Consider the following 26,021-nt stretch of genomic DNA (forward strand, 5'->3'; position numbering starts at 1 on the left):
TGCACGCTGACGCCTAAAAGACTTTGGTAAACAGCTGTAAATGACCAAAATATCCTGCATTCTTCTATCAGTGGATTAAAACTTATAAATCTGACTGGACTGACCTAATAATACAAAGCAATAAATTGTATAGGCAGACGGTTTGTTACAAGTTTTCCTTCAAGCAGCCTTCCAGTGTCACGTCCTTAATATCCCTCTAGGGGGCGGTATATGTTTTGACTCCCGTGGTAATAGACTTGACCATGCTGTCTGGACAAGATCTGGCATTCTGCAAACAGAGATCGAACTTTTCATTTCTTGGCGGTGATGACGTAATGCTTCACAAGCGCTGTTATTGTGGCTTGATGCCAGATCCCAGGTAAGGTATGTAAACAGTGAGTCTTACCCGACTAACTCTTCTCTACTTTATTTAACCATCTAATGTTGAGGGTTTTTTTCGGTATGGGATTGCTTCTTAGACTTGGTGTCCAATAAAACCTTGATTGCTAAAACTATTAAATACAGTTCTGTATTCGTATTACAGTCGACTCTACAGTAACACAAATTTAAGATAATCAGTACTTGAGTATTTTTTCAACTGTTAGGAACAATGGTGAGAAAGCTACAAAACTTGAACGTTTCGTTATTTTGGTGCCTCTGCCAGAATGACGTTGACAGTAGCGCAACCATGTTGGTATTTATGTTAACGACTGCTCTCTCGACCAATAGCTGCACGCCTGTGATAATCCTCAGCCAATCGGGAAGCATCACTGTGACTCACCAAATAAGGAGCGACAACACCAAATAAGGAAAGAGTATCTCTTTATAAGGAGGAAAGTAGTTCCTCTGCTCTCGTATTATTCCGCATGCTTCAACGCTGACCTGAAATGTTGATTATTCGTCCATTCCAAAACACGAAACGGTGCGCGTCCTGCTATTGATGAACAACGTAGTATTTCTATGTCACTAGCTAGTCAGTGTCTGCATTGGATTCAGTTCACAACTGGGACTATGTGCTATGGCGGAGCAACATGGCGGGCGTCTTCCGCCTTTTCCTTTTTGAGAAAGTGCTGAGAGTTTTGGACATTAGAGGGCGAAGCGAACTGTTGCGGCTTACGAGGATCCAGTGGGCTGCATCACTTATCAAACTTTGTTTCCCTTCTTTCCCTGACTCTGCCGAAACGCTAACTGAGGCGCGTTGTTTACATTCTGTGACCCGGCCGTGCATGCGTTTTGTCAGTCATTTACGAGCACCAGCTTTGTGGGCTGGCGTCAAACACAGTCGCGCTACTAAGTAGAATGTTACCGAGTCAGGTTGGGTCGGCACCACAGGGAAACGCGTCAGCTTCAGCAAGAGGTACCGTCGGGCTTGTTTCGGCTTCCGTCGCTGGCGGGAACCGTCCCGTCTTGATCCGAGCAGGGCAATCTTCAGTCGGCGAGAGCGTGAGCGGGGCCGGGCGGCACGGAACCAGAGAGGCGCTCGGGATGCTGGGGGCGAACGGTCCGGGGGGTCCACGAGGTGTGAGATCCGGGAACGGGACTGGGGTGAGCTCGCTTCAGACCGCCATCCAGGGCGGCATGGTTGGTCTCAACGCGGGGATGGTGCTTCCTCACGGACACAGGTTCGACCCGGACAGAGAGAGTGTGCCTCTCTGCAGCGGCTCGGACAACGACTCGGACTCGGGGGATGACGACGACCCGGTGGGTTCTCTCGGGGACAATAGGAGAGGGGTGAAGCGGGAGAGAACCGAGATGGAATCAGCTGTCACGGGCCAGGAGATCGGAGGAGCTGCCGGAGGGTACGGCCTGGTTCCCGGTGGGGTCGCGGGAGCCAAGCCGGGGAAGAAGACACGTGGTCGCGTCAAGATCAAGATGGAATTTATTGACAACAAGTTGAGACGCTACACCACGTTCAGCAAGAGGAAGACTGGTATTATGAAGAAGGTGAGTCACAACATCGCATGCTGCAGTCCTTTTCAAGTGTCACTCCTTCTGGCATATCCAACACACCACTGGGTGCCCCTTCACTTGAGGCACACCTATGCATGAGTTTTGGCTAAATATAAATCAATTTACTCTGGTTACAGGTTAGTGTCGATTCCACTAGTGTAGTACTGCATTGCATCACACTGAGTTTTTGTTTGATATTTTAAGAACTTCTTTAGGTGATACTTATATTACATTGTAATGGCAGAAATGTTGTTTTACATTTTGCAAATAGACCTAATATTGGATTCATTCATGCATCTGTTCATGAGCACAAATAATGACAGCGATAAGACGCTACAAACTAACAATCGCCCTTGCATCCACTTTTTATTCGCATATCCTGAACCAGTTGCCAGCCAATCACAGAGCACATATAAATAAACTCTTGACACTCACAATTGCACAATGTAGTCTTCGGTAAAGTTAACATGCTTGTTTTTGGAATGCACAAGGAAGACAGAGACAGGGAAAACATGCAAGCGCCACACCGGAAGGCCGCAGCCCACATTCAAACCCGGAGCTTCTTAAGTGCGAAGCCGATGAACCTAGGAAGTGATCAGTCAAAAATGCATTTGAAATATTATGTACGCAAGTGCAGGGCAAGGAATGGCCGGGTTTCAAATAGACACTGGCAAATGACACTTCTATTTATGACCATGACAACCCCCAACTACCACACATTGACATACAGACTCCTTTACACTCGATGGTTTAGAACTCGCCGGTAACTCTTGATGTGATCGAAACACAAAGCACCGGCGCACCTAATGCAGTGAGCGGTTGACAGAACAGCTCTCGGTGCACAGGCTGTTGGTTCCCAGTGCCATCAAAGCTGCACGCTGCTCGCAGGCGGCGGCCATGTGGCGGGCAAAGCGGCAGTAGGCCTTGAGGTGCCAGCAGATGATTAAACCCCTGAGACACACGCACATTCCAGAGGATGGCAGAAAAGCGCGGGGCCGCTTGTGCACGCCTCTGTGTGTTGGTACGTTGTGTAAGGCCACAACTCCAAACGAGTTCTGTATGGAGCAGTTATTCCCAAAAATGTGATTGTTTTATTTTTTATATGTTAAGCTTGACTATGCACATGCACAGTGTAGCCTGCTGCATTTCACTTGTTTGTTCACCACCTCTTCTATGTGTCTCAGATCGTTGTCGTGGAAACTGAGGTTTCTTTACGTAGGCTCATGAACATCATCATGTGAGGAACTGAGGATGGACTGTTTTAAAGTGTTGTGTTGATAACGAAGAAAAACAAGTGAGATGTGCAGTATACGGACATGGCAAAGAGATCTCAGTGTTTTTTTTTTGTTTTAGGATCAAGAGGCTTAGTCTCATTTTGACGGGTGTGTTCAGGCATCTCCTCTCTAGTAAGATTTGGATGAAGTACACAGGAATTCTTTGTTGCTGTCATGTGGCTGGTTGCTTCAGTAGGAACCGAGTTCCCCTTTTGCCAACAGCAGTGTGTATGTTTGCTGACATTTCTATACCCTGATATCCCCCTGCACAGCCTGATAATGCATCTTAATGTTTCCAAACATTGTTTTCAAGATGCAGCACTATTTTTTTTGGGGGGGGGGGTACCGTTAGTCATACCCAAGCTGATACTGCAAGGCCCAGACTGCACTGCAATAACTGGTGCAATGTCCACATCCAGTAGTTGCAAAAGTTCAGTGTAAACCGCTGTTCTGCGTGATGTCGTCAGATCTCACTGACTGACCAGTGACCAATTGCTCGGTTTATAAAATCTAGCTCTCATATTTGTATTGATGATACCTGAGTCACATCTCTTTGTGGTCTGAAAAGTTGTGTGGCGCCAGACCCAATAAGCCCCCCCCCCCCCCCCCCCCAACGCAACCCCCTGTCATTGTGATTATTTATGAGGAAATTGTTGAATATTGAAGTCATATTTGAGCTTGTACTAAAACTCCCTCTGTTGACAAACGAGTCCTCTTCTGGCACCATTGCAGAGCCTCCGCATCTTCTTTGCGATCGTTGAGCCAACAGTACCGGCATCGTTACAGCATTGCAATATTAAAAGTACCATGCTCGATTACATGCTTCTATTACGGCGTAATAAAACGATTTAGGTTCTATCAGCTAACTGCAGCTCCGGCTCACGCTGAGCGCAGCGAGGTGATGGCGACGGCTCGGAGCCTTGGCAGCATCACATTCATCCTCCACATATAAGTGATGACTCATTTAGATAGAAAGGCTTCTTCACAAGTTCATTGTGAGTGCAGCCTTGCCATGTTTCATCTGTTGTCTTGTGCACTGGGTGGGCTGAGCATCTGCATGCCGCATTATATATTACAACAACGCGGAGTGTGCTGGTGGCCTCGTGGTCTTCAGCCAATCGCGTCCTAGCCCTGGGCTGGCCCGCTGTCACTCCCCTTTCCTGCCCTGCTGCAATCACTCTCTCAACGGTATCACACACTCTGTTCTGGAAGCCTTATCTTATGTTATTTTGGCTTCATTTGCACGACACGTCACACTGGACTGCCAAGCTATTTTTAGATTTGTTTTTTTTTTTTTCCCAAGTCACTTGGTTGTTCCAGATGTTCACCTTTGTTTAGGATCTACTGCAGAGATGTCAATCTCATTTTTGTTGCGTGTCCTTCAGAGGGCCATTATGACTGTCAACATCCTGTAGTATAGGCTACAAAACAAACTGATGACTAACTAGTTTTGAAATGATGCATAATTTGTCTTTGCGGGCCACATAAAATGATGTGGTTGTCCGTATCTGGCCCCCGGGCCTTGAGTTTGAAACTAATGATCGACTGGATCCCCTCCTAGTTGCCAAAGAAGCTAGTCTTTGATTTTTTTTTTTTTAAATGAGATGAAAATTACACTCAAAAATAATAGCAGATGAAACACTGTCATTGCAAAAACTCCCTCAGAAAACAAATGCTTAATGTGGTAAATATTATAGAGCCATTGAGCACGTTTCTTGTGTCAGCACTCAGCATAGCCAAAGTTAATATTTTCCAGTCTGTAGGCAACCTCCTCCAACTTAAGCATTTCCATTTGTTTGGTGATCTACATTGATGTCTTTACAGCGTACAAGTTATCAATGATTACCTTCCTTGTGACAATACAAAAGTAGCGGAACGGTATTGGTGTTATTTGAAGATATATTGAATGAAAGCGGCACAAGTTGTCATGAATGAAGTGCTAATGCGCAAACCCCGTCTGTCCTCACCAGGCCTACGAGCTATCCACCCTGACAGGAACCCAAGTTCTGCTGCTTGTGGCTAGCGAAACGGGTCACGTCTACACGTTTGCCACCCGAAAACTTCAGCCCATGATCACCAGTGAAACTGGCAAAGCGCTGATCCAAACGTGCCTCAACTCGCCAGACTCGCCGCCACGGTCCGACCCTTCCACAGACCAGCGCATGAGCGCGACGGGCTTCGAGGAGACAGACCTCACCTACCAGGTGTCTGAGTCGGAGAGCATGGGCGACACTAAGGTGAGTCATTAAAGCTCTGTTTCCACCAAGTAGTATAGTTTGGTTTAGTTTGATATTGATTTCAAGTGTAGGTTACTAAATTAAGTTATCTGTGGCTAAAGGGTGGATCTAGACGTGCTGAAATACTGCAGAACCTCCAAGGCTGAACACCATCTGTTTTGTTCAAGGAAGAGCTTATCAACCTCCAATTTAAGTATTTTTTTCCCCTTATGGAGATTAATTTAATCATAAAAACCGTAAAAGCAGTGTTTTCAATAATATTTTACGTCTTTAATCATCATATAAGTATAACAAGTTAAATGCGGTTTCCTGTGAAATGAAGGTCAGTGTCCTCACTGCTTGTGAGCTGTGGTTAGAAAAAAAAGCTCTTGAAATTGGCGTTTCCGTTGCGCTGTTATTTTCCTCAAACTAGATTAAAGTTCACTGTTTCAAATCTTAGATTGTGTGCTGAACAGTCGCAGCTTTTTAAATGTTGACCTCACTATGTGTGGACTTTAAATTTTTTTTTTAAAAAAGCTTAACTTGGTTGGCAATTGCTCCGCAAAAAGTTTGACAAATACGTAAATTAAGCCCGCAAGTCAATATGGCAAATTATTGGTCCTATTGTAAACACAAGCGGCAAATAATTTTTTGGAGAAAACTGAATAAAAATTAAAAAAATGCACCGGGGATGAGGCCGATAAGGTAGCTCTCGGTTCTGTACCCTCCTGACCTCTCCTCCAGGAAAGCCTCGTAACACTCCTCAAGATAAATCATGACAGGTCTGGTTTGTGTTAGGCTGAGAAACACGTAGCCTGCTATATGAAGCGCCTCCGTGTTTATCTACTTTGACTATGGATGAGACACAGAGCCGCTAAAATCAGTTAAGTGTCTCCTAAACTTTGTCCTCACCCACAAAGTTGTTTTATAGATTAATGGTAACATTTGTAATGGACATACCATGATTTGTTAAAGGATTGTAATGCTGCCTTCAGGTTCAATCTTTTCTTTTCAGTAATTAGTGAGCTGTGAGTGATCTGACACATAAACTGGATTTACAATGCAAGTGCCACATACATGTACTTTTAAAGTTACATATATATCCATCATGGCTGCGTTTATTGTACATGGGACAATTTAGTGTTGAGTTGCCCTGGATTGACTTTTTTCCTCATTAATTTAATAGAGGTGTACCGCACGATAACTCCACTGGTACGCTTTAGTTGTCGTGTGTTTATTGGTGTTCAGGCAGACACGAGTGTGTACACGTCGGCCATCGGTGTATTTATACGGCAACAGGCTGGAGTTAACGCAAGAGATTCCTTCTTTGCGTTTACGTTGCAATCCAATTGGCCCATACAGCATCAGGATTTTTTAATCAGAAGATATTCCAGTCAATGCGTTTCTATCACGTCACATTTTGTTCGCGCTCGAACCACACAGTGTGCTAAATCCAGCCTTAAAGTCTTGCATCACTCAGAGCGACAGACATGGGATGATAGTTCTCAAGTCCCAAGGAAGAGGACGCTAAAGCGCCCTGGATCCCGTTAGACATTAGACAGTGACAATGGAACACAAATTAGAATTAATAATAGTGAACATTTTCTGTTCTTTCTATTTTCTTGACATGTTGATGCTGAAGATAGTGCTCATCTCTACTCATTATAGGTGCATTTCCGTTGGCAAAAGAAAGTATTTTTAGGTGGTAATTCTTGCACATGGTTAGGCTGGGTGAGCCCTATCGGTGGAACGCAATCATTATTATTTGACGACGGCAAAAATAAACTCGGGCTAGCGTTCACTTATTTCTTGTTGTTTCTCTGGACACTGCAGTCTCGTGTTGTCGTCTCCCACACGCCTGGAGTGACATTGAAAGTGACAAACTGCAGAAGTCTAGAGCCACCCTTTAGGAAGTGTAGCACTTCATTTGATGCCAGCACAGATAAGTTATTTTAGTATTCTTCACAATGATTGACAATAAAAATGCAAAAAGAAAAAAAATGTGCGTACAGTACCAAATGTAATCAAACTGTACTGCCTGGTGTAAACGGGCTCTAAGGCTCTAAATGAACCAGAGTGGTGTGTTAACGTAGAGTAGTGTGTGCTGATTGTTTTTGAGCTGCAGCATCCTGAACCGCTTTTCTTCATTTGGGCTTTGTGTGCTTTGGTGTGGAGCTCGACTAACATTTAGGCTGTGTTACCATAATTGCCTCCATCCATATCAACCTTCCCTGCATACCATCCCCATCAGCCTGAATTGTTTTAAGTTAGCAGGGAGAGCCTGCTTACACAAATCCCACAACTCCTCCAAACTTTTCCCCCCAATATTTTGTGTTTGTTTTCGTTTTTGATCATCCCAGCTGTTTTTTGTCCACAGTCTACTCCAGGGACGCTGCATCTATGACGTACAGGGACAAAGTGCACAAAGGTTACCCCTTGGCTAAGTTCCCAAAATCAACCCATCACAAAAAGGGGTTTTCCACAGAGGGTGATAATGGGAGCTAAATTTATTGGATGCTGTATATGGGGTCTTGTCTGTTTCTACAAGAATCTCAAAATGTTTAGCTGCGACCAAGTACTGTGTATCCCTAAAGGGGACATATTGTGGAGAATTGACATTTTTATGTTTGTATAAAAATAGTGATGTCTCTGGAGTGCCTGCCTACATGTCAACACTGAAAGTACTGTAAACAACGTAAAAAAGTATTTTTATACCTCTTAAAAAAATATATCTTACTGTGATAGAATAATAACCAGCCCCATGTAGAGTTTCATTAAAAGTTTAAGTTTCATTTTCATAAAATACTTTGAAATACCATCTGAAGCATCATTTTAAAGCCAAAAAGGTAAGCATAGTAGTGTTGGCATGTCTTAGCTAACAATGTTGGTAGCATTGGTTAAGTTGTTGGCATCTAACTTGTCATTTATCGGCGTGGGCAATACGTACAATATTTGACAAGTCCAATTCAATGATGAAATGCTGCAGGGTTGGGACAGTTAGCATTAAGACAGCCAGTTTCTTGTGGTAGTACTGTTGAATAACAGCATTAGCTTCTAATAAACTGCCTTTCTGTTCGTCTGCCAGGAAAATAATTGTATTTTCTTTGGCGCTCACTTGTTTTCCACACTCGAGCTCCTTCTCCAAGGAGAAGCAAGAAGGTAGCCACTACTAACACTTGCTGGCGAATGAGACAAAAGGGATGAGATCCACTGGTTGTCAGTCTAACGAAAGCGAGTTTACCGTTGGTTAACGAGTATGTGTGGTGGATGAGGGTTGGCTCTCTGCGTTAATCAGCTCCAACCCTAAAACCAGCCAATTTCACCCTCGATCTATGCAGCGAAAATAATGATGTAATTCTTGATCCTTGGTTTTTTTTTTGATGAAAGCATGCCAAAAACATAAGACACCTGAGAACTGTTTTAAATTGTGAAAAATTACTCTTCTCCTTTGACTCAACTTGCTTTATTCGTCATGCACTTGCAAGTATTTATTTCCCATTGGATGGTGTCAGAGTTCTGAGTTTGAAGTGAAGTCATTCCGTTATCCAGCAGACTCTGTTTGCTGTCCGCACCTTCATGCAGTCACGTGCCGAAGTTCAGATTGTCTCCATTATTTAGACGGCTAAGGTTCTCCCCGTTGGCGATGGACACTCTCAGGCCTGTTTGCCTGCGTGCTGTTTTTCCAAGGCCCTTACTAAAGCGTACATACTCCGTCAAGGATGGGAGCCCGAGCTTTGCATGTTAAGCCACTCTCATGCCCGCTCCGCTCATTGATAAAATTTAGATTGCGCCTGTTTCCATATATGGTATGGTTTCCCTGCTTGCTCTCTTGGCGTGAGGCCCCTCACATTCCTTATAAGCTGCAGCTGTCTTTGGAGTCCTGTGATTCCCTACCTCCCACCGACCCCACCGCTCATATCATGATATGGATTGTGGATTTTCATACGAGCGGCCCGCCACGATGGGATCATTTGAGCCGCGAGTTTGGTGTTGTTTCTCTTGGATTGCGGGGGGAACCAGTGTGGTCCACGGATGAAATTACCACAAAGTACGACATGTACATTGTTCAACTGGTGGTTTTGTCCAGTTGTTGCTACAGTATGTCTCGGCTTATATGCATCTTGTCAGGAACCTTAGTGGAATGCAGTTGTAAATCAAGATTCGCCCAAGATGAGCCAGAAAAATGTGCCTCCAAATTTGGCAAACGAACAAACCCTGATGAGAATGAAATATTTGATAACCTTTGCAAAGAGCGTGTCGAGGTTCTGTACGACAAGTCGAGTTTGCATCTGTTGTTGCATGTACGAGCTTTTAGCGTTGAACCGTCCAATTTGAATCACTTCATCTTATCAGCTATTTACTCTGACATGCTGAATATGTCATGTTTGCGTGACCTCAAAGTGATACTGGTCCGTCAAATTTGTTTCTAAATTTGTATCAGATAGTACAAGCTCAATTTTACGGGACTGTGTTAAACGGTCATGGACCTTGATTGATTTATTTATTTTTTGCCGTAAATACGTTTTCATGTAGTATTTTAAATGGACAATTTAAAGACTGTACGAAGCTAAATGACTAGCGCGTGAACCTCGAGTGATTTAATTTCCATGACCAATTGAAAGGCATTTGATAAGAAGTAGTTGGGCTGTTAGGCTGCATTTGATAAGAAGTAGTTGAGCTGTGTGATCTTTATGACTGCTTTATTACAGGATTACGGATATCTAGGACTGTATATGATTCGGAAAGGGGAAATACACCTTAGCACCTCATCCACACTGGCACTCAAGTCAAAGAGCGTGGCTGGGCACAGTAGAATAAGTGTCTGCTATAACCTCTCTTCCATCCAATTCACATAGCATCAAAACGACTTCATCAGCCCACCTGATATTGTCCTATGTGTATTGCTTTTCTTTTAATATAAATGTCAACAGACTTTGACGTTGGGGGGAGCATTCACGGTGACGAACGGCAAACGGACCCCTTCCCTGCCCAACAACATGCGCAACGTAAATTAACGTGACAAGACACCTTCGGCTTCCTATAAACATGCTTTTCTAAAACAAGACTTTCTATATAACATGCTTTCAAGGTTAACGCAATTCCCGAATTCTGGACCCTGAAGTCTGCTAGAGACTATTTGCTGATGTATAAATTGTTACATAGTCTGTAAATATACAGTACAGTACATTACATGACCTGTTGCGTCTGTAGACATTTTGAAAGTGGTCTGTAAATCCAGTTTTCTGTAAAAACAAAATTCTGTGCAGAATGTGGGTTGCTTAGTGTGTGCACCTCTGTGCTGTCTGGCCACTATTTGCAGCGGTACATCATACAGTCTGAAGTTGTATAAACAGTTCTGTCTGAACTAGATAGTAGGAAAAGGAAGAAAAAAAGAGCGGGGCCCGAAGATTACTGAGGGAGACATGATCTGATGTCTATGTAGTCATTTATGTATTCACTATTTACAAGACGCATTTCTCAGGTGTCTTCAAAACATCACTGTTCATCAATATTAAAAAAAAAAAGATTGTAAACATTTAAGTACAGTTAAGCAAGATAGGAGGGGTAGTTGTTGAAAACTGGCAGAATCTTGGGTTTCGACTGTTGCGATTCACTTGGCATAGTCGTTCCAAACTTCCTACACAGACCCCCCCCCCCCCCCATACATTTGTCTGCGAGAGTTGCCGATAATCGAATTAATACCACTGTTACAAAACAGTAGGACGTCAATTCTGAATGGCTCACTTAGAAACTGATTTTCAGAAATAGGCAGAAATCGGTTGTTTAATTTTATGATTAATGTGTGAGTGGGCATTCCAGAAACCCGACAGTTTGTTTTACGAGCAATTAAAAACTTGTTTCATAATGTCCCCTTTCAAACATATGACAGGACAAGAAGTTCTCCACTTTGATATTTTATGCCTGAAACATTTGATCCACCAAGGAAATTGATTTTATCAGCATGGGTTAGTTTGTTTTCAGGACAGACTAAAAATAAACTTGTACTACCTGTATGTAGCGCATGTGAAGCCACGTGTCATTGTGCTCAGATCCATGTTATCACTTGGTAGCAATTTCAATGAAACCCAATATGCTCACAACCTTAATCTCTTTCAAATCTTCACACTGTTCAGTCACACAATACAATGTAGCAAATGTTAAGTCGTGGTGTTGATATCGAATATCATTGTTGTGATTACTATATATCAATATTATATTTGTGATTTATTTATCACTGCCAGTCCTTCATTTTAAGAGCCAGTTGCTTCCATCTGCCAATGTTGCACAATAGCCAAATGACTTCAGATTCTTCCAATGAAATAGAAGCTCTGGTCGCATTGCTCATGAACTGTTCACACTCGGCATACTGTAGTACATGTTTTTAGGAAATCAATTAGCAGTGTAGTGCTCCGCATGAAATTGTATGCTAATCTTATGGAATTCATTCCCACTCCAAACTCAATTCACTTTCCAGATGAATTCCCAGTTTTATCTCAAAATTTAATTTATAAGTTGGACCTAATGGGTTTAAAAAGTAAGCATCAGAATTTTAGTGTTTGGAAAAAATGTCACCTCCAAATTCTGGATAAGGATTTAATTTTTTTTTAACATTTTTAACTAAATATACAATATGTTGAGCAAGCATTTATACACAAAAAAATGGAAAATTGGAATTGCTTTAAGATATGAATTGTTTTGATTTGTCCCGCCATTGGACATTAGAACTAGGTTATCTATCTGTTTTTTGAGGGTGCCATGCTGATAATGATAATAGAGTTGTTTGATTGGAACGAGGAACCCCCCCACCACCACCACCACCACACACACACACACACACACACACACACATGCATACACACACACACGCACGCACGCACTCACGCAATCTCCCACCCCTCCACCTCCTTATTTTACAGCAAGCAACTGGACAGGTCAGCAGTCATTGGCTGCACCTCCTCCACTTGGTCTGCCTTGCCTTTTTTAGCAGTCCCAAATGGAGCTGCAAATTCCATGTTGCTGGCAGGGTGACAGGCCGGGAGATGGGATCCAGCAAATGGGAGATTAGACGAGGACCGGCCGGCCGGCCACCGCCACACTGTACAATGGGCCGTCCAACCAACACCAGAGCTGTCTGCCAGTTGTCACCCTAAACTTTGAATGAATGCTTCATCATTACAACTGGCCCCTTTTGCCTTTGCCCTTTTGATATTGAGTCAGCGACCAGAGTGGTCATCAAAGAAAGCCACTTTAGAAAATCCATGTTGCGCAATGTGCCCTGCATACGGGTGGTCTCCTAAGTAATGCATTCTGTTGTGTTATCACTTCGTGCAGGTGACCACTCCCCATTCTGATTCGTCACAACCAAATAGGAATTCTTCCAAAAGTTTCTCACCAGGCCAATTCATTATCACATGTCACTAAATCAACATGTTGAAGGTATTTTTGGTGCACAAATTAGATTTTTGTAGTGTACGTAAAAGTTAAGGAGTAAGAGGTCGTAAGATGTCAGGGACACCCGAGTGACATATTAGCATTCTCAACTGCCCAAGTAATGCAAAAAAATAGTATGGGAGAGTGTGTGGATTCAAAAATCAACTTGTACAACTTCTGGGCTCCAGTGTGCACATTTTTTTTGTGGACATTGGTGCATTGTTACTTTTTGCATAATGCACTTGACAGTCAGCTAGTCAGAAGAAAGAGCCTGTTGAACAGTAGTATACGGTCAAACAAAGCAACTAGGCCGGTTAACGTTAACTATGTCGGTCACACTGATAGCGTCGCCAACAAAACAGGCTTTCTGATAGCAAAGCAGGTGTTTGCGTCCCAGTCTATTCCGAAAATGGAGGTCCATGTGCCCAATGACAGACGTCAGATAATTAAGAGTACAACTGACCTCCTCCCACAAAGGTCTAAAATTGCCCATTGGCTTACTGTTGTTAATTACCGTAAATTCCGGACTATAAGCCACACCGGACTATAAACCGCACCAGCTAAAATTAGGGGATATTTTAGTTTTCTTCTTATATAAGCCGCACCGGACTATAAGCCGCACGTGCACACGCGTTTTTTTTACAAAGAAAGACCGTTCACAGAAAGCCTTTTTAAAGTTTTAATAACATACTTTAACATGTCTTTCTAAACATTGCCTGTGACGAAGGGTTTAGAGCCATTTGACGCAGGTCACCTAGCGTGCATTCCTACTAAAGCTCATAATAGTCACAAGCAACACAGCCAGAATAAGCAGCAGCCATAGTAGTGTTTCAAAATAGTATTTTTGTTGTTGTTTTTTTCTTCAAGATACCGCAGTGTATAAAAGTGATCAAGTCATCACAAAAATCACGAAAAAAATCCTTATATAAGCCGCACCTGACTATAAGCCGCAGGGTTCCAAATTTTGGAAAAAAGTCACGGCTTATAGTCCGGAATTTACGGTAAACTGTAAATACACTACAAAATACTCCCAATATACTGTCTCATCTCCAAATTAAAGAATGAAGGCTTGTAGTACAATCGTGACAAGTGGCCACCGTCTTTGCGGAATTATCTGGGGGGGGAGGGGAAATGGAATGAGAACTTCAAATGCCTCTACAATCTTCCTTAGTAATTAATTTGAGGGGTAAAAAAACCAACGACTTAAGTATTTGACCTGTTATACTTTCCACCCTGATCTTCTCAAAATGAATGTTCCATTTGTGCAATTTAATTGGTGTTTTTAGAGCAAGTGATGCTGTTTGAAATGTCACAGTAATTTGGAGATTTAGAGAACCGCTCAGAGTTTCAGTCTGTACCAGTTTATTGGTGGATATTTGCAACTGAAACGGGTAAGCCAATCAAAGATCCCTGAGTAGCAGACATAACCAAAGGATATAGGCGATGTTGAAAAAGAATTAAGTGCTTCTGTTTTACTTTAATGTGAAGGTGTTTTTTGGACCACATTTTCAATTCGTAAACATTCCATTAAAAGGCCATTTCTCATGACAGAAAAAAAATAATTTCTAGAGAACCCACCTTCCGAGAACACTTTTGTTTTTCAATATTAATATATATAAATGTGTTTTAACCTGCCTTTTTGCTTAATTTTTGCTGTTATGGAGTTTATATTTGATTGACATTTGGAACGTAAGCCGAAGTAGTTGCAAGCGGGTTGGCGTCTCATAAAAACCAATCGCAGAAACCCGCACATTAACCTGCGCTTAAATTGTGCTGTGGTGTTTAGTTGCATCGTTCAGTGTCTGGCTGGATTTAAATGTTCAGTCTGGACACATATGAGTCATAAACAGATAAGAGTATTTTAAAGTAATCATGTCATTTTTGCTGGTCTAGCAATGTCAAGGATCGTATTTGTCAGGATACATTTTGAACTGTTTGACTCGGTTCTTCTCAGTCATGTAAGCGTATCCTCAGGTTGCGGTCATCTTTTTCTCAAGGGGGGGGGCTGCTGCTTGCCGGCAAGGGGTTAATCCCCCCTGCGAGGTGCTCGGGTTTCCCGCCAGCTGTCGGTACCCTCAGCTGTTTGCACTCCTGTCCCCTCCCCTGTCCCTACAGCCTAGACAGCTTGGTCTGACACGCACACACACTGGACACTCTCTGGCACAATGGCAGTGAGGGGGTGTGATAAATGCCACGGTCACCTCACTGGAACTCTCCTCCTCCCTTTCACCTCCTACTTCATTTTCTTCAACACGATTGGTTAATAACTGTCCAGCTGTGCGATTTTACGTGTCACTACTTAGTAATTCAAACTTAAGTCTCCTAGCCAATTGTTCCCGGATGCTCAGTAGTAAATTGATGAATTGCTACTGTATTGTCACTTTGCTGTTACAAGGACATGACAACTCTGAGTCCCTTTGTGAGCACCCCCCTGCTTAATTTTTGGGTTTCCCGCTGCTGTTTAACTAATTCTAACTAAAGGACCTTGAACTGTCAGAGGCCCTGAGGAGAGCCAAGATCTGCAGATGGACTCCACACTCGGCACGTTGCTTGTGTATACATGTAGTGACTCACAGCAGAACACGCATGTGCAGCTATGTGTGCGTCAGGTGTGTGTGAGAAGGCCGACATTGATTAATTATTAATCTTGTGAGTGCCATCAAACACAAGCGCCTGCGTGTATTGGCCATTGCGGTCGGTGAAGCTCTGTGACCAAGAGATGAGATCCCCACGTCTGCATGCCTCTTATTGGATAAAAGGCCAGGCTGCGTAACTGTAAATCAATCATAAACAAAAAGCAGCAGTTATCTCGCTCCTGCTGCTCAAGTTGACACTGCTGTCCGTTTTTTTGGAGAAAGATTTTCCGACATCCTGCAGCTCACAAAAAATGGCTCGGTTGTGGAATTTTAGTCTTGATGAATGAGCAGGCAGTACAGAGTAAAGTTTGTGTGTCCGCGTTATTGACTAAAGTCAGTTGCTATTTTAATTACACATTAATCCATCAAACCTGAGCATTCTGGTTTACCATTAAGTTAGTGGACTAAAAGCAAAGTCTGTGGTTTTAAATACACAAAGTGTATCTGTAATTTTCTTTGTTTAATGTTTAGTTTGACCGTAAACTTCAACAGGGAGTGGTGCATTACATCTTGAAGCCTTTTTTAGCTGAACCGAAATGCCGCTTCTTTTGACGGGAGTTGAGCACCGCATTCATTTAGTGCTCTTTTCTAATATGTTTTACTTGTTGACTTGCAAAAAAGCTCGTATCTCCGAAAACACAAAGGTCAGGTCATCGGTTAGCCAAAGTACTACTGCACGTGTAAATTGAATTAGTAGCTCAGTCGTGGAAGAAAGGGAAGTTCCAGGTCGAGGTTCCGCCTTAAATTCCTTGGCAGCAAGATGCCGCCAAAGCCCTGTCTAATAGAAAAGTAGGCCTACTGCACTTTCTACCAAATTGGACTTTGGTTCCACCTTGTGGCAGCTGATGGTGTTTCGGAAAGAACACAAGAAAAGCAAATATGGGAGTTGTACAGCAAATAACTGGGGTGAAAATCTGAAGTAGGTGAATGTGCGAGTATCAGACCACCAATAGGTGGGAGGGACACTGTTTTTGCAGTCTCGTGTTTTGTGGTACAATTCTTGTTGATGTATTGTCAATTAGCTGATGGAAACTATCTTGTTTATGCACAGTAGGATCTGATCCTCTACTGTAGTCTTGTTGTGCAGCCCACTCAGCAAAACATCCTGCTCTACTCATCAATGGATTTTTACATTAGCATATTATGCGGTCACTGGTCACACGTCCTTCCGTCATGTGTGTGTATTTGCGTCTTTTCAAGGGATGTTAGATTGGTCAGGGTTGTCATGGTAACTCAGCACTTTTTTGGGGGGGGGGGGTTCTTCGCAGTGTTCGTATGGTGCTGAACTCGGCTGTTCTAATGGCTGAATGAACAACCACTCAATTCATCCGAGATATTCATTCAATGGAACCTACCATCACTAATGACAACTTTATGTTTCTGCCAAGCAAAAGACTGAACTTGTACATGTGGGTGCAATTATCAGGGGTTCAGGCTGTTTTCTGGACCATGTTTGTGTCACGTCTGGTTCCTGTCGCCCGTCCATTGATCCTTGAAAATACTATGCTTACTTTAAACCCCCCAACCTCTTACTTGCCTTGCCTGAATCCAGCTGCTTTTGGGAGGAAAAGCCCCATTAAGGTTGTTATTCGAGCTCCCCACAAGTGCTACCACAATGTGTGGAGAAGCAGAAGAAAAATGCAAGCCACAGTTGGGCATCTATTTTATACACATCTGATCCTATTCAGGGTTACAGGGAAGCTGGTTTGTCCCACATCTGTACAGTAATAACCAGATTACATTATAATTCAGTGCTTTATATTTTACTTCATTAAAACATAACAAAATATTCATTTCATTATATTATGGAAAAGTGATTTTTCTTTGTTTTGGAGGGGGGGGGAGGGAGTTGAAAACTGTAATATTCTCTGCTAGTATAACAAACCAAATGATCTCAGCAATCGTTGTTCCAAATATTTATTGTTTTGTTTGTTTTCATCAAATGAAAAAATATGAACTACTTTGTAAAAGAGGTGAATTAATTTTTTTTCACGACTTCCTTTTCTAAATCTTATTTCCTTTGACAGAACCCATATGATTAACTCCTATTTTCTATTTCCTCAGGATACTTTGAAACCCACATTCACAGTAGCCAGCTTACCGGGCGGCACCAGCAGCGCCACCGTGCCAACCACCTCCACCAGCATGCAGGTGAGCAGCGGACCCAACTTTCCCATCACCAACTACTTGGCACCCGTTTCGGCCAGCTCCAGCGTCAGCGCCAACGGAACTGTCCTGAAGACCACCGGCGCCTCCACTGGGGTGATGCAACTCCCCGGCGGCTTCACTTTCATGCCCGGTATGTAAACGCGTCGCGTTGTTCGTGTGTTTTCTCGATTTGCATCATGTTGTCCTTCTGAATCGCACAGACGTGTTTGGCAACATGACTTGCGTGGTTAGGTGATTAGAATTTAAATGGAACCTTGCCGACATCTCGAGCGTCATCTTGGAGCGGTCGTGCTCCTCTTGCCAGGCTGTTTACATCACGATGCCTTTCAAAGCTAGTCACACTCAGTCTTTGATTTCCATTTTTATACTGGGATAATTAGGTAAGGGCGACACAATAGGCCAGGCAATGAGGGCTGCAGAACTTGGCCTATAATTAGTCATGAATATTCAGTGAAGGATCATGGCTTGTAATGACTTGAAACGTACTAGGTGAAGCTGCTTTTCTGCGTCTGAACCAGATGGAACCTTCCCTAATAAAACCCAAGGAGAGTTCTACTAAGGGTTTTGATTGGCTTCCCTCCTGTATCTTATCAGAGCTGCCATCAAAGTCACTTGGTGGCTGTCGCAGGTTTTTTTTTTTTTTTTTTTGGTCGCAGCTGAACAGCTGTCACATGGCGGCCACTATATCAATTTGATGGACAGCGCAATAATAGCCATGCTGCTACCTGTTCCTTCTTCAGTCTCTTTGCTTCTTTTTCTTCCTTCAACCTTTCCTTAAATGATCACACATTCCGACGTGCCGCCAATCTGGCGGCACCATGCACAACAACACACCCGACCGACCTCGGCACCTGTCAGCCGAGCATGTGACCAAATGTGAGGGTGTGACACATCCGAACAAAACATGATATTGACTCCAACACTTTGATTGTGGAACGTTTGGACAAATTCAGACGGGCTATGCAAATATTCAAGAATATCCTATACAATCATCAATCTGCTTGCTACAAAAGGCCTTTTTACTATGCCTTCATGTCTCTGTGTCAGAAATAGTGTAGCCACACTACACCTACGACATCCAACACAACAGAGTTGTGTAGAACTATACCGCATTAGCAAGCCACCAAAGAGACTCATTTCAAACTAATCCTGGCATTATTCTATTTTTGGGAGGGAAATTTTAGTGCTGCTGCTGCATGCGTGTGTTGACAAAGCACCAAAAGGAGATGTCAAAAGAAATCTAAACCATCAAATCAACATCATGTTGCGTTGTTGGCACTGGTGGTGACCTTTTTTTTTTTTTTTTTTTTTTTTTTCTTCATACTCCAGCCAACAAAATTGAAACCAACCTAAGCATAGCTGATCTTATTAATTGTACATAATGAATGCAACTCAGCAATTTGTTGTCTCCTATTTGAAGGCCTCATTGGATAACTTCACCACATTATGCAAAGAATGGGCTTGGAACACTCCTCTTGTTATGATAAACACGTGACTTTGTGTTTATTTACAATGTTCCCCTGCGAATTAAAGGAATACAATAGAATAGAATATTTATTGGATGAGGAGAAGCTGTACCACGAATAGTGAAAATCTGCAAGTTCTGCACAGTAATCTCCTTAAAATCCATAATTACCCGTAGATGCCACCAGATGATGCCAAATCACGACTCTTACTAAACAAAACCAGCTCCTGAACTCACCGACATGCCACAAGCACAAATTTTGTCTCAATGCAGCCCTTCAACACACTTTACCAACACGGCGCCAAAGCAATACTTATATTGGCAAAACAAGAAATGTTTTGCTTTGGCTTAAGCACAGAAACAGTGACTATCAAAAACAAAGGCGATTGCTGAAATGCTAATTTATGGGACTGCACTGTACTGTGTGGTTTTAATAGTACAGAAGGTTCCTCATCACCACAACCTATTTTTCATTTTTCAATATTCTTTTGTGCAGTGATTGGGGATTGCTTTTGCGATCACATCTTTACTGCTTGTCTTTCTATAAAGCTTGCTTTCTCCACACAGCATTTTCTCACATTCAGTCCTCTGCCACTCTGTTGCGTGTGGTTGCGTGCCCCCTCCTTCAGCAGGCACTCCTCTCCCCCCCGGCACCCCCACCATTCCTCTGAGCCAGCTGCAGCAGCACTCGCTGACCCTCCAGGGGCAGCATGGTCAGACTCTGACTGCCGCCCCTCAACCTCAGCAGGGCCAACAGGCTGTCTTCCGCTTCCCTGCTGCTGTCTCCCTCACAGGTGACCTGCTCTGGCCTGCCACCATTCCTGCTTTTTCTACCACTGCTGCTGCACTGACTGTCTGACATTCAAGCACCTGCCTAAATGTGCATGCCTTCAACTAACACACATCTACAGCGACTGATCTCCTCGTAGTCACTTCCTGTGTGTGTCCATTCCCAGGGCCAGGTGTCCCTCAGCAGCTGCAGGCCATTCAGGTTCACCCCAACGCCCAGTCCATCTCGAACAGTGACAGCAGCCCCGAGATGTCCCATACCTCTACAAACTCCACAGGTATATACAACTAGTATAATATATCCAACCAATTGTGGGGGGAAACCCGTAAGAAATTGCAGGACGCTTCATTTTGTAAATACTCAAGGAACACTCAGTACTTTGGGCCCATGCGCTGAAGTTTGCTCAACCCTGAAGTAAATTTGTCAGGCAGTGAATAAAACTGTGATATCAAAGTATTTCCCGAAAGAAGACATGTATATTTTCCATCTTGTAAAACATCCTAAATTCGTCAAAGGACCCCACAAAGGAAGGATTGCACGTTTGCTTCGACAGTCAGTCACTGCGTCATATTCTAATCAATTAGTCCGTGTATTTGGTGCTACAAATAATCACCAGACACAACATGACTGCGCAACTCATTAGCGCTAATGCTAGTCTGTGCGTGAAAAGTAAATACAAAGCAGCGCTACGTGGCATGGTAAAAGTGGCGGGGGAGCACCGAAAAACTCAGTATGGGGGCGGTTATGATGTAAATCAGCCGCAAATGTCACAATTTGCGAAATTTAGAACCATAACATGCATTTTCAGAAAAGATTACCTTAGTTGTGTAATCTCTCACTTGATGAGTGAGCATGCACTCTTGAGATGCAACTGCAAAGTATTTGTCTTGTAACAAGAATCGTAAGTCTTAAGCTAAAAAAGTGAAAGTGTGCAAATCATAACCTCTGATCCTTTGCACATTGTACTCTTCGAACTCTTATTGTCTTTTTGTAACCTCTTTTTTGGTTCAAGACATACATTTGGTCCTCTCCCAGACTCAAATATACGAACCTTTAACAGGTTTTATGGTAAAGTCAACATAAACATCGACAGGCACGCACACGTGCTGGATGTGAGTGTGTCTTTCTGTCAGCTACAGTGAGTCTCCCGGCAACCATCGTCACCTCAACGGTGCCGTCGTCCGTGGCTGGTCACATGATGTACCCTAGCCCCCACACGGTCATGTACGCCTCCACGCCCGCGCTGACCGACGGGGGGCTCGCCGTACTCAACGCCTTCTCCCAGGGAACGTCAGCCATGCAGGTGTCCCACGCGCAAGCCCACGACCCAAGTAAGCGGCACGCATATGCATTTTTGTGTTCCAATGGCGCATTCATTGGATCCTCATCCTCTCCCTCTTGTCCCACCCTCGCCAGCATCCGTCCCGCAGGTGTTCCTCACAGCCCCTCCGGGCACGGTGCAGATCCCAGTCTCGGCGGTGCAGCTACACCCAGTACGGCAAGATCTGCATTTCACAAGTGAAACTCTGCTATTCCCTCTGCAACCCGCATGTCACGTGACCTCGCCACATGCTAACAGAGCACCCACGCTGCACCCGTGTGCCGCGTCGTGTCAGTGTCACAGAGTCAAACGCCACCAAGACTATAGCACGCAGCATTGAAGCGCATGCAGTTCACAGCCTACTTTATTTTTTTATATATATGTATATATATATATATATATATATATATGCGGTTAGAATGAATGTTTCTCACAGTTCTGAGGTTCAAGGTTCAAATTCTACGTGGAGTTTGCATGGTCTCACCATGCTTATGTGGCTACAGGAAATATTTCACTGTAAGCACCAGAAAAAGTACTGTACTTACATTTTTTTTCGTACAAAACATACCAAATCCAAACTCCAGTCACCAAGCCTATTCATATTATAAATAGAAAGATTATATTAACACAATTATAGAACATAAAGTACACTTGCACAAGCTAACTGATAATGTTCATAATTGTGGATCTGTGATAAGATGATCGTCATGAGTCTAACGTTCTATTTGTGAATTTTGTTGGCAGTGGTGTGCAACTTCACTGCAAGATGCTGAGTGCTGTTTCTAATATTTGAAATATTCAATGTGTATTACCAGAAGGCAAGAGGAGCAAGTGTGGTCCGCGGGCCACATACGGCCCATTCGTATTTAAATCTGGCCCACCGTGCAGTTAGTTACATTATCAAGGCCTATAATATTCTGTAGAAATAATTTTGCTGTTTATTTCCCTCTTTTTTTATTATTATATTTACTTAGAAATTCTCCAAAAATAAATGGTTCCACATGAGTTTTGTTTTTCATTTATTCCATTTGGTTAATTAAACATAACATAATTACGTAATTGTTATTTTGAGAAAATACACCAGTATTTTTTCAAACCTCATTAATCCATTTTAATTCTCAATTGTGGCCTTTCATCGCCAGCATTTACCCACCCCTGCCCCTACCACCTATCAAATACTAGTATATAAATATAATGAGATTTAAAATCATAATAGCGTTCCTAACAAAGTGTCCTGTGAGCTACTGAACTGTACGCCTTTTGATTGGCTGCTGTGCCCAGGTTAACGCCCCCCCCCCCCTTCCGCTGTGTTTGCATTCCAGATGGTGATTGGGCCCCAGTCGAGCGGAGGCAGCAGCACTAACCTGACTGAATTGCAGGTGGTTAACCTTGACGCAGCGCAAAACTCCAAAAGTGACTAATGGAGCCGAGTATGAGCGTCTTTCTCTTTATTTATTGATGCCTTCCAACATCACACTTCGCAATGTGACCTTACACACAAACACACAATCAAGGGCCTTGTGTGTGAGTTGACCCTTTTCCCATATGTTTTGGTATATATAAAAATTTGAAATTATCATATATATATATATGTATATATATATATGTGTATATGTGTATATATATATATATATATATGTATATATATATATATATATGTGTATATGTGTGTGTATATATATATATATATATATATATATATATGTGTGTATATATATATATATATGTGTATATATATATATGTATATATATATATGTATATATATATATGTATATATATATATGTATATATATATGTATATGTATGCAAACGTATAGGAAGTATATCACTACACCTGTCATCAGAATTCTATTTTCGATGTCGTTAGATGGTATTTTTGTGTGCGTGTGCCATTTGTGTTTGGTTTGAAGATACAATTACATGAACACTCAGTCAGTTGGGTGTCACAAAGTGTCACGCCCGCCAAAGACGTTTGTCCGAATGTACATACACACCCCACACACGCACACACGCACGTCAGTGTTTGTAAATGGAAAACTAAGACTTTTGCTAACGTGTATATAGTTTTTAAAGAAAAAAAAAACTTGTATTTTTAGCCCGATTTAGTTTTGTGTAACAGCATGTATTTTATTTTATTTTTTATGTTGTGGTTTTGTATGTACATGACAATGACACAAAGAAGTGAATCTGTACATGTATACTGTATGGGATATATTTGTATATGCTTTTCATGCTGTTCTACTACAAGTAGTTTGACGACTGCTTCACAAAGGATCAAGCAGCTTTATCATGTGAGGGGAGGACATCATTGCGATGTGGAATGCAGACTGTTAGTGGACATTTTTTAGGAATTAAAAGGCACAATTGGACAAATGTCGACAATGCATATTTTAAACATATCGCACATTTTTCAGTGGAACCTTCGAAAGTTGAACACAACCATATGGTTGTGATCGGATGGACGAATGTTTATGCAGTTTAGACTGTTTCCAACATAAAATCTTTAGGTGGACAGGCAATGGCTTGTATAATATTTTTACATCCGTGATTGTCATACATACACATTAACGCATTAAATCTAAAATCAACAGTATGCACGGCCTCAACATGCAAAGTTTCTGTGCTATTTATACATGTTAGGATCTGCTTGCAAATTGATACATCTCATGCAACTTAAAGCCAATTGGCTAATCATGTTGCTCATATTGGATTGAAAGTTAGATTGTTTGCATGTCAGTTGCCGTTAACGGTCTTCCGTTCGGCCAAACTCTTAAGTTACTCACTGAGCTGACGTCAAGCGTAATTTCAGAAACGTCCAACTTAAAGTTTAACCCAAACTGTGGGAACTTTAACTTTGGAGGTTCCACTGTTAATTAGGGGTTGCTACTTAATATTGATCATTATTTAATTCAGATGGATTATATTGCTGAAGTTGTGATGTCACAACACACGCTGCTGCAAAGTGTGCTGCCTTATTTGCTGGACGTTCAAAGATGCGACAGCAACCCAGCTTCAATATTGCAATTAAATATTTGTTTCATTCTCAGTAAAACTGCAGTGGTCATTTTGGTCTCAACATTTTACTACCAGTAGGCTTTTAAATACTCTTCAAATCTAATTATTTCAAAGCTCTTTTTGTTTAATCTGAGATGCAAGTAAAGTAGGGAGCTAATTCCAGTTAGACATTTTCTTCCCCCCAGCACCATTGTGCCTATTTTGTTCTAAGACCATCCAAGTAAAGGTAAATCATTTTTTGTTTTCTCCAAGCCACCTTAAAAAGCTTTGCTGAGCTTGGACATTATCTTCATGCAATACCTTTACAGTAGTTAAATTTACTACAAGAAAAAAAATAATAATTCTTGTGACGCAGGTCATCAGTACCCAGTACAGCTGAACAAAAATATGACTCCATATTTATACAGGTGTACGTTTTGTTTTATTGTACAGACATTTTGTAATAAAAAAAAAAAAAAGATCAAACATTACTGAGCCCACCAGGGATACATCTTTTATTGAGATGGAGAAAGTTGAACAAGGGCACATTGTCTTAACACAGTGCTTCTCAATTATTTTCTGTTACGCCCCCCCCTAGCAAGAAGAAAACTATTCGCGCCCCCCCTCCCCACCGTGACTATCCTAACTTGTCTTGTAAGTCGTAAAATGTTGCACTGTCGCAAACGTGACAGAAGTAACAATGAGAGCGCCACTGCCCCCTGCTGTAGTAAACGCGCAATTACACTTTATTCTAGTACTGCCAAAAAAAAAGCCTGTTCCCCAGGGTCACACGCGCCCCCCCAGGAATAGCACCGCGCCCCCCAAGGGGGGCGCGCCCCACTATTTGAGAAGCACTGGCCTAGGTGACTGATTCACAATTTGGTTTTGTCTGATATCAGAGATTAAATAAAGAAAACCAACTGGCTGATTGATTTGTTTTAATTGAGAGGAAAAAAAAACAGCAAAAGCATTTCACTAGCTGACCAGGAGATGGCGACAGCGTGGCATCTGAAGACCATGGATTGTTTGTTCTGCTATAGCCTAGGTGACTGATTCACAATTTGGTTTTGTCTGATATCAGATATTAAATATAGAAAACCAACTGGCTGATTGATTTGTTTTAATTGAGAGGGAAAAAAACCAGCAAAAGCATTTCACTAGCTGACCAGGAGATGGCGACAGCGTGGCATCTGAAGACCATGGATTGTTTGTTCTGCTATAGCCTAGGTGACTGATTCACAATTTGATTTTGTCTGATAATAGATATTAAATAAAGAAAACCAACTGGCTAATTGATTTGTTTTAATTGAGAGAAAAAAAAACATCAGCAAAAGCATTTCACTAACTGACCAGGAGATGGCGACAGCGCGGCTTCTGAAGACCATGGATCGTTCTGCTGTGCCGGTTTAAAAAAAAAAAAACAACCGTAATTAGCTAGGGGTCAAAGGTCAAAGTTTACGGTTCAAAGTTCACCCAGGGGTCAAAGGTCGGTTCAAAGTTCACGGGGTCATGTGCGCATTTTCGATTTTTAACTAGAGTTGAAAGTTCAGGGTTCAAAGGTCACCCAGGGGTCACCACGGGGTCACCACGGGGTCACCGCGGGTTCAAAGTTCAGGGTTCACTTTTTTTTTTTTTTTTTTTTTAGGTTAACCTTTATTTAACCCAGTGCTTCTCAATTATTTTCTGTTACGCCCCCCCCCTAGCAAGAAGAAAACTATTTGCGCCCCCCCTCCCCACCGTGACTATCCTAACTTGTCTTGTAAGTCGTAAAATGTTGCACTGTCGCAAACGTGAC

The 26,021-nt window shown here is 42.4% G+C and overlaps 1 protein-coding gene across 10 annotated transcripts; it reads left to right on the forward strand.

Annotated features, from left to right (window-relative positions):
• The first annotated feature begins 200 nt into the window (after window positions 1–200).
• Window positions 201–25,154, forward strand: srfb (serum response factor b). Of its 10 annotated transcripts, XM_061285590.1 has the most exons (9): window positions 1,393–1,524; window positions 1,602–1,923; window positions 5,174–5,440; window positions 17,551–17,785; window positions 19,750–19,914; window positions 20,077–20,187; window positions 21,044–21,241; window positions 21,327–21,403; window positions 22,554–25,154. In XM_061285590.1, exons 2-9 carry the CDS (start codon window positions 1,732–1,734, stop codon window positions 22,650–22,652), a joined length of 1,344 nt encoding a protein of 447 aa, XP_061141574.1. In that variant the 5' UTR covers window positions 1,393–1,524; window positions 1,602–1,731; the 3' UTR covers window positions 22,653–25,154. The 10 variants fall into 10 exon arrangements, with proteins under 10 accessions (XP_061141569.1, XP_061141570.1, XP_061141568.1 ...); XM_061285585.1 differs by having other exon boundaries at window positions 201–1,923; window positions 5,174–5,407; XM_061285586.1 differs by having other exon boundaries at window positions 203–1,923; window positions 21,327–21,428.
• Window positions 25,155–26,021: the final 867 nt, after the last annotated feature.

The sequence above is a fragment of the Syngnathus typhle genome, linkage group LG8 (genome assembly GCF_033458585.1).
Source record: "Syngnathus typhle isolate RoL2023-S1 ecotype Sweden linkage group LG8, RoL_Styp_1.0, whole genome shotgun sequence".
Classification (NCBI taxonomy): domain Eukaryota; kingdom Metazoa; phylum Chordata; class Actinopteri; order Syngnathiformes; family Syngnathidae; genus Syngnathus; species Syngnathus typhle.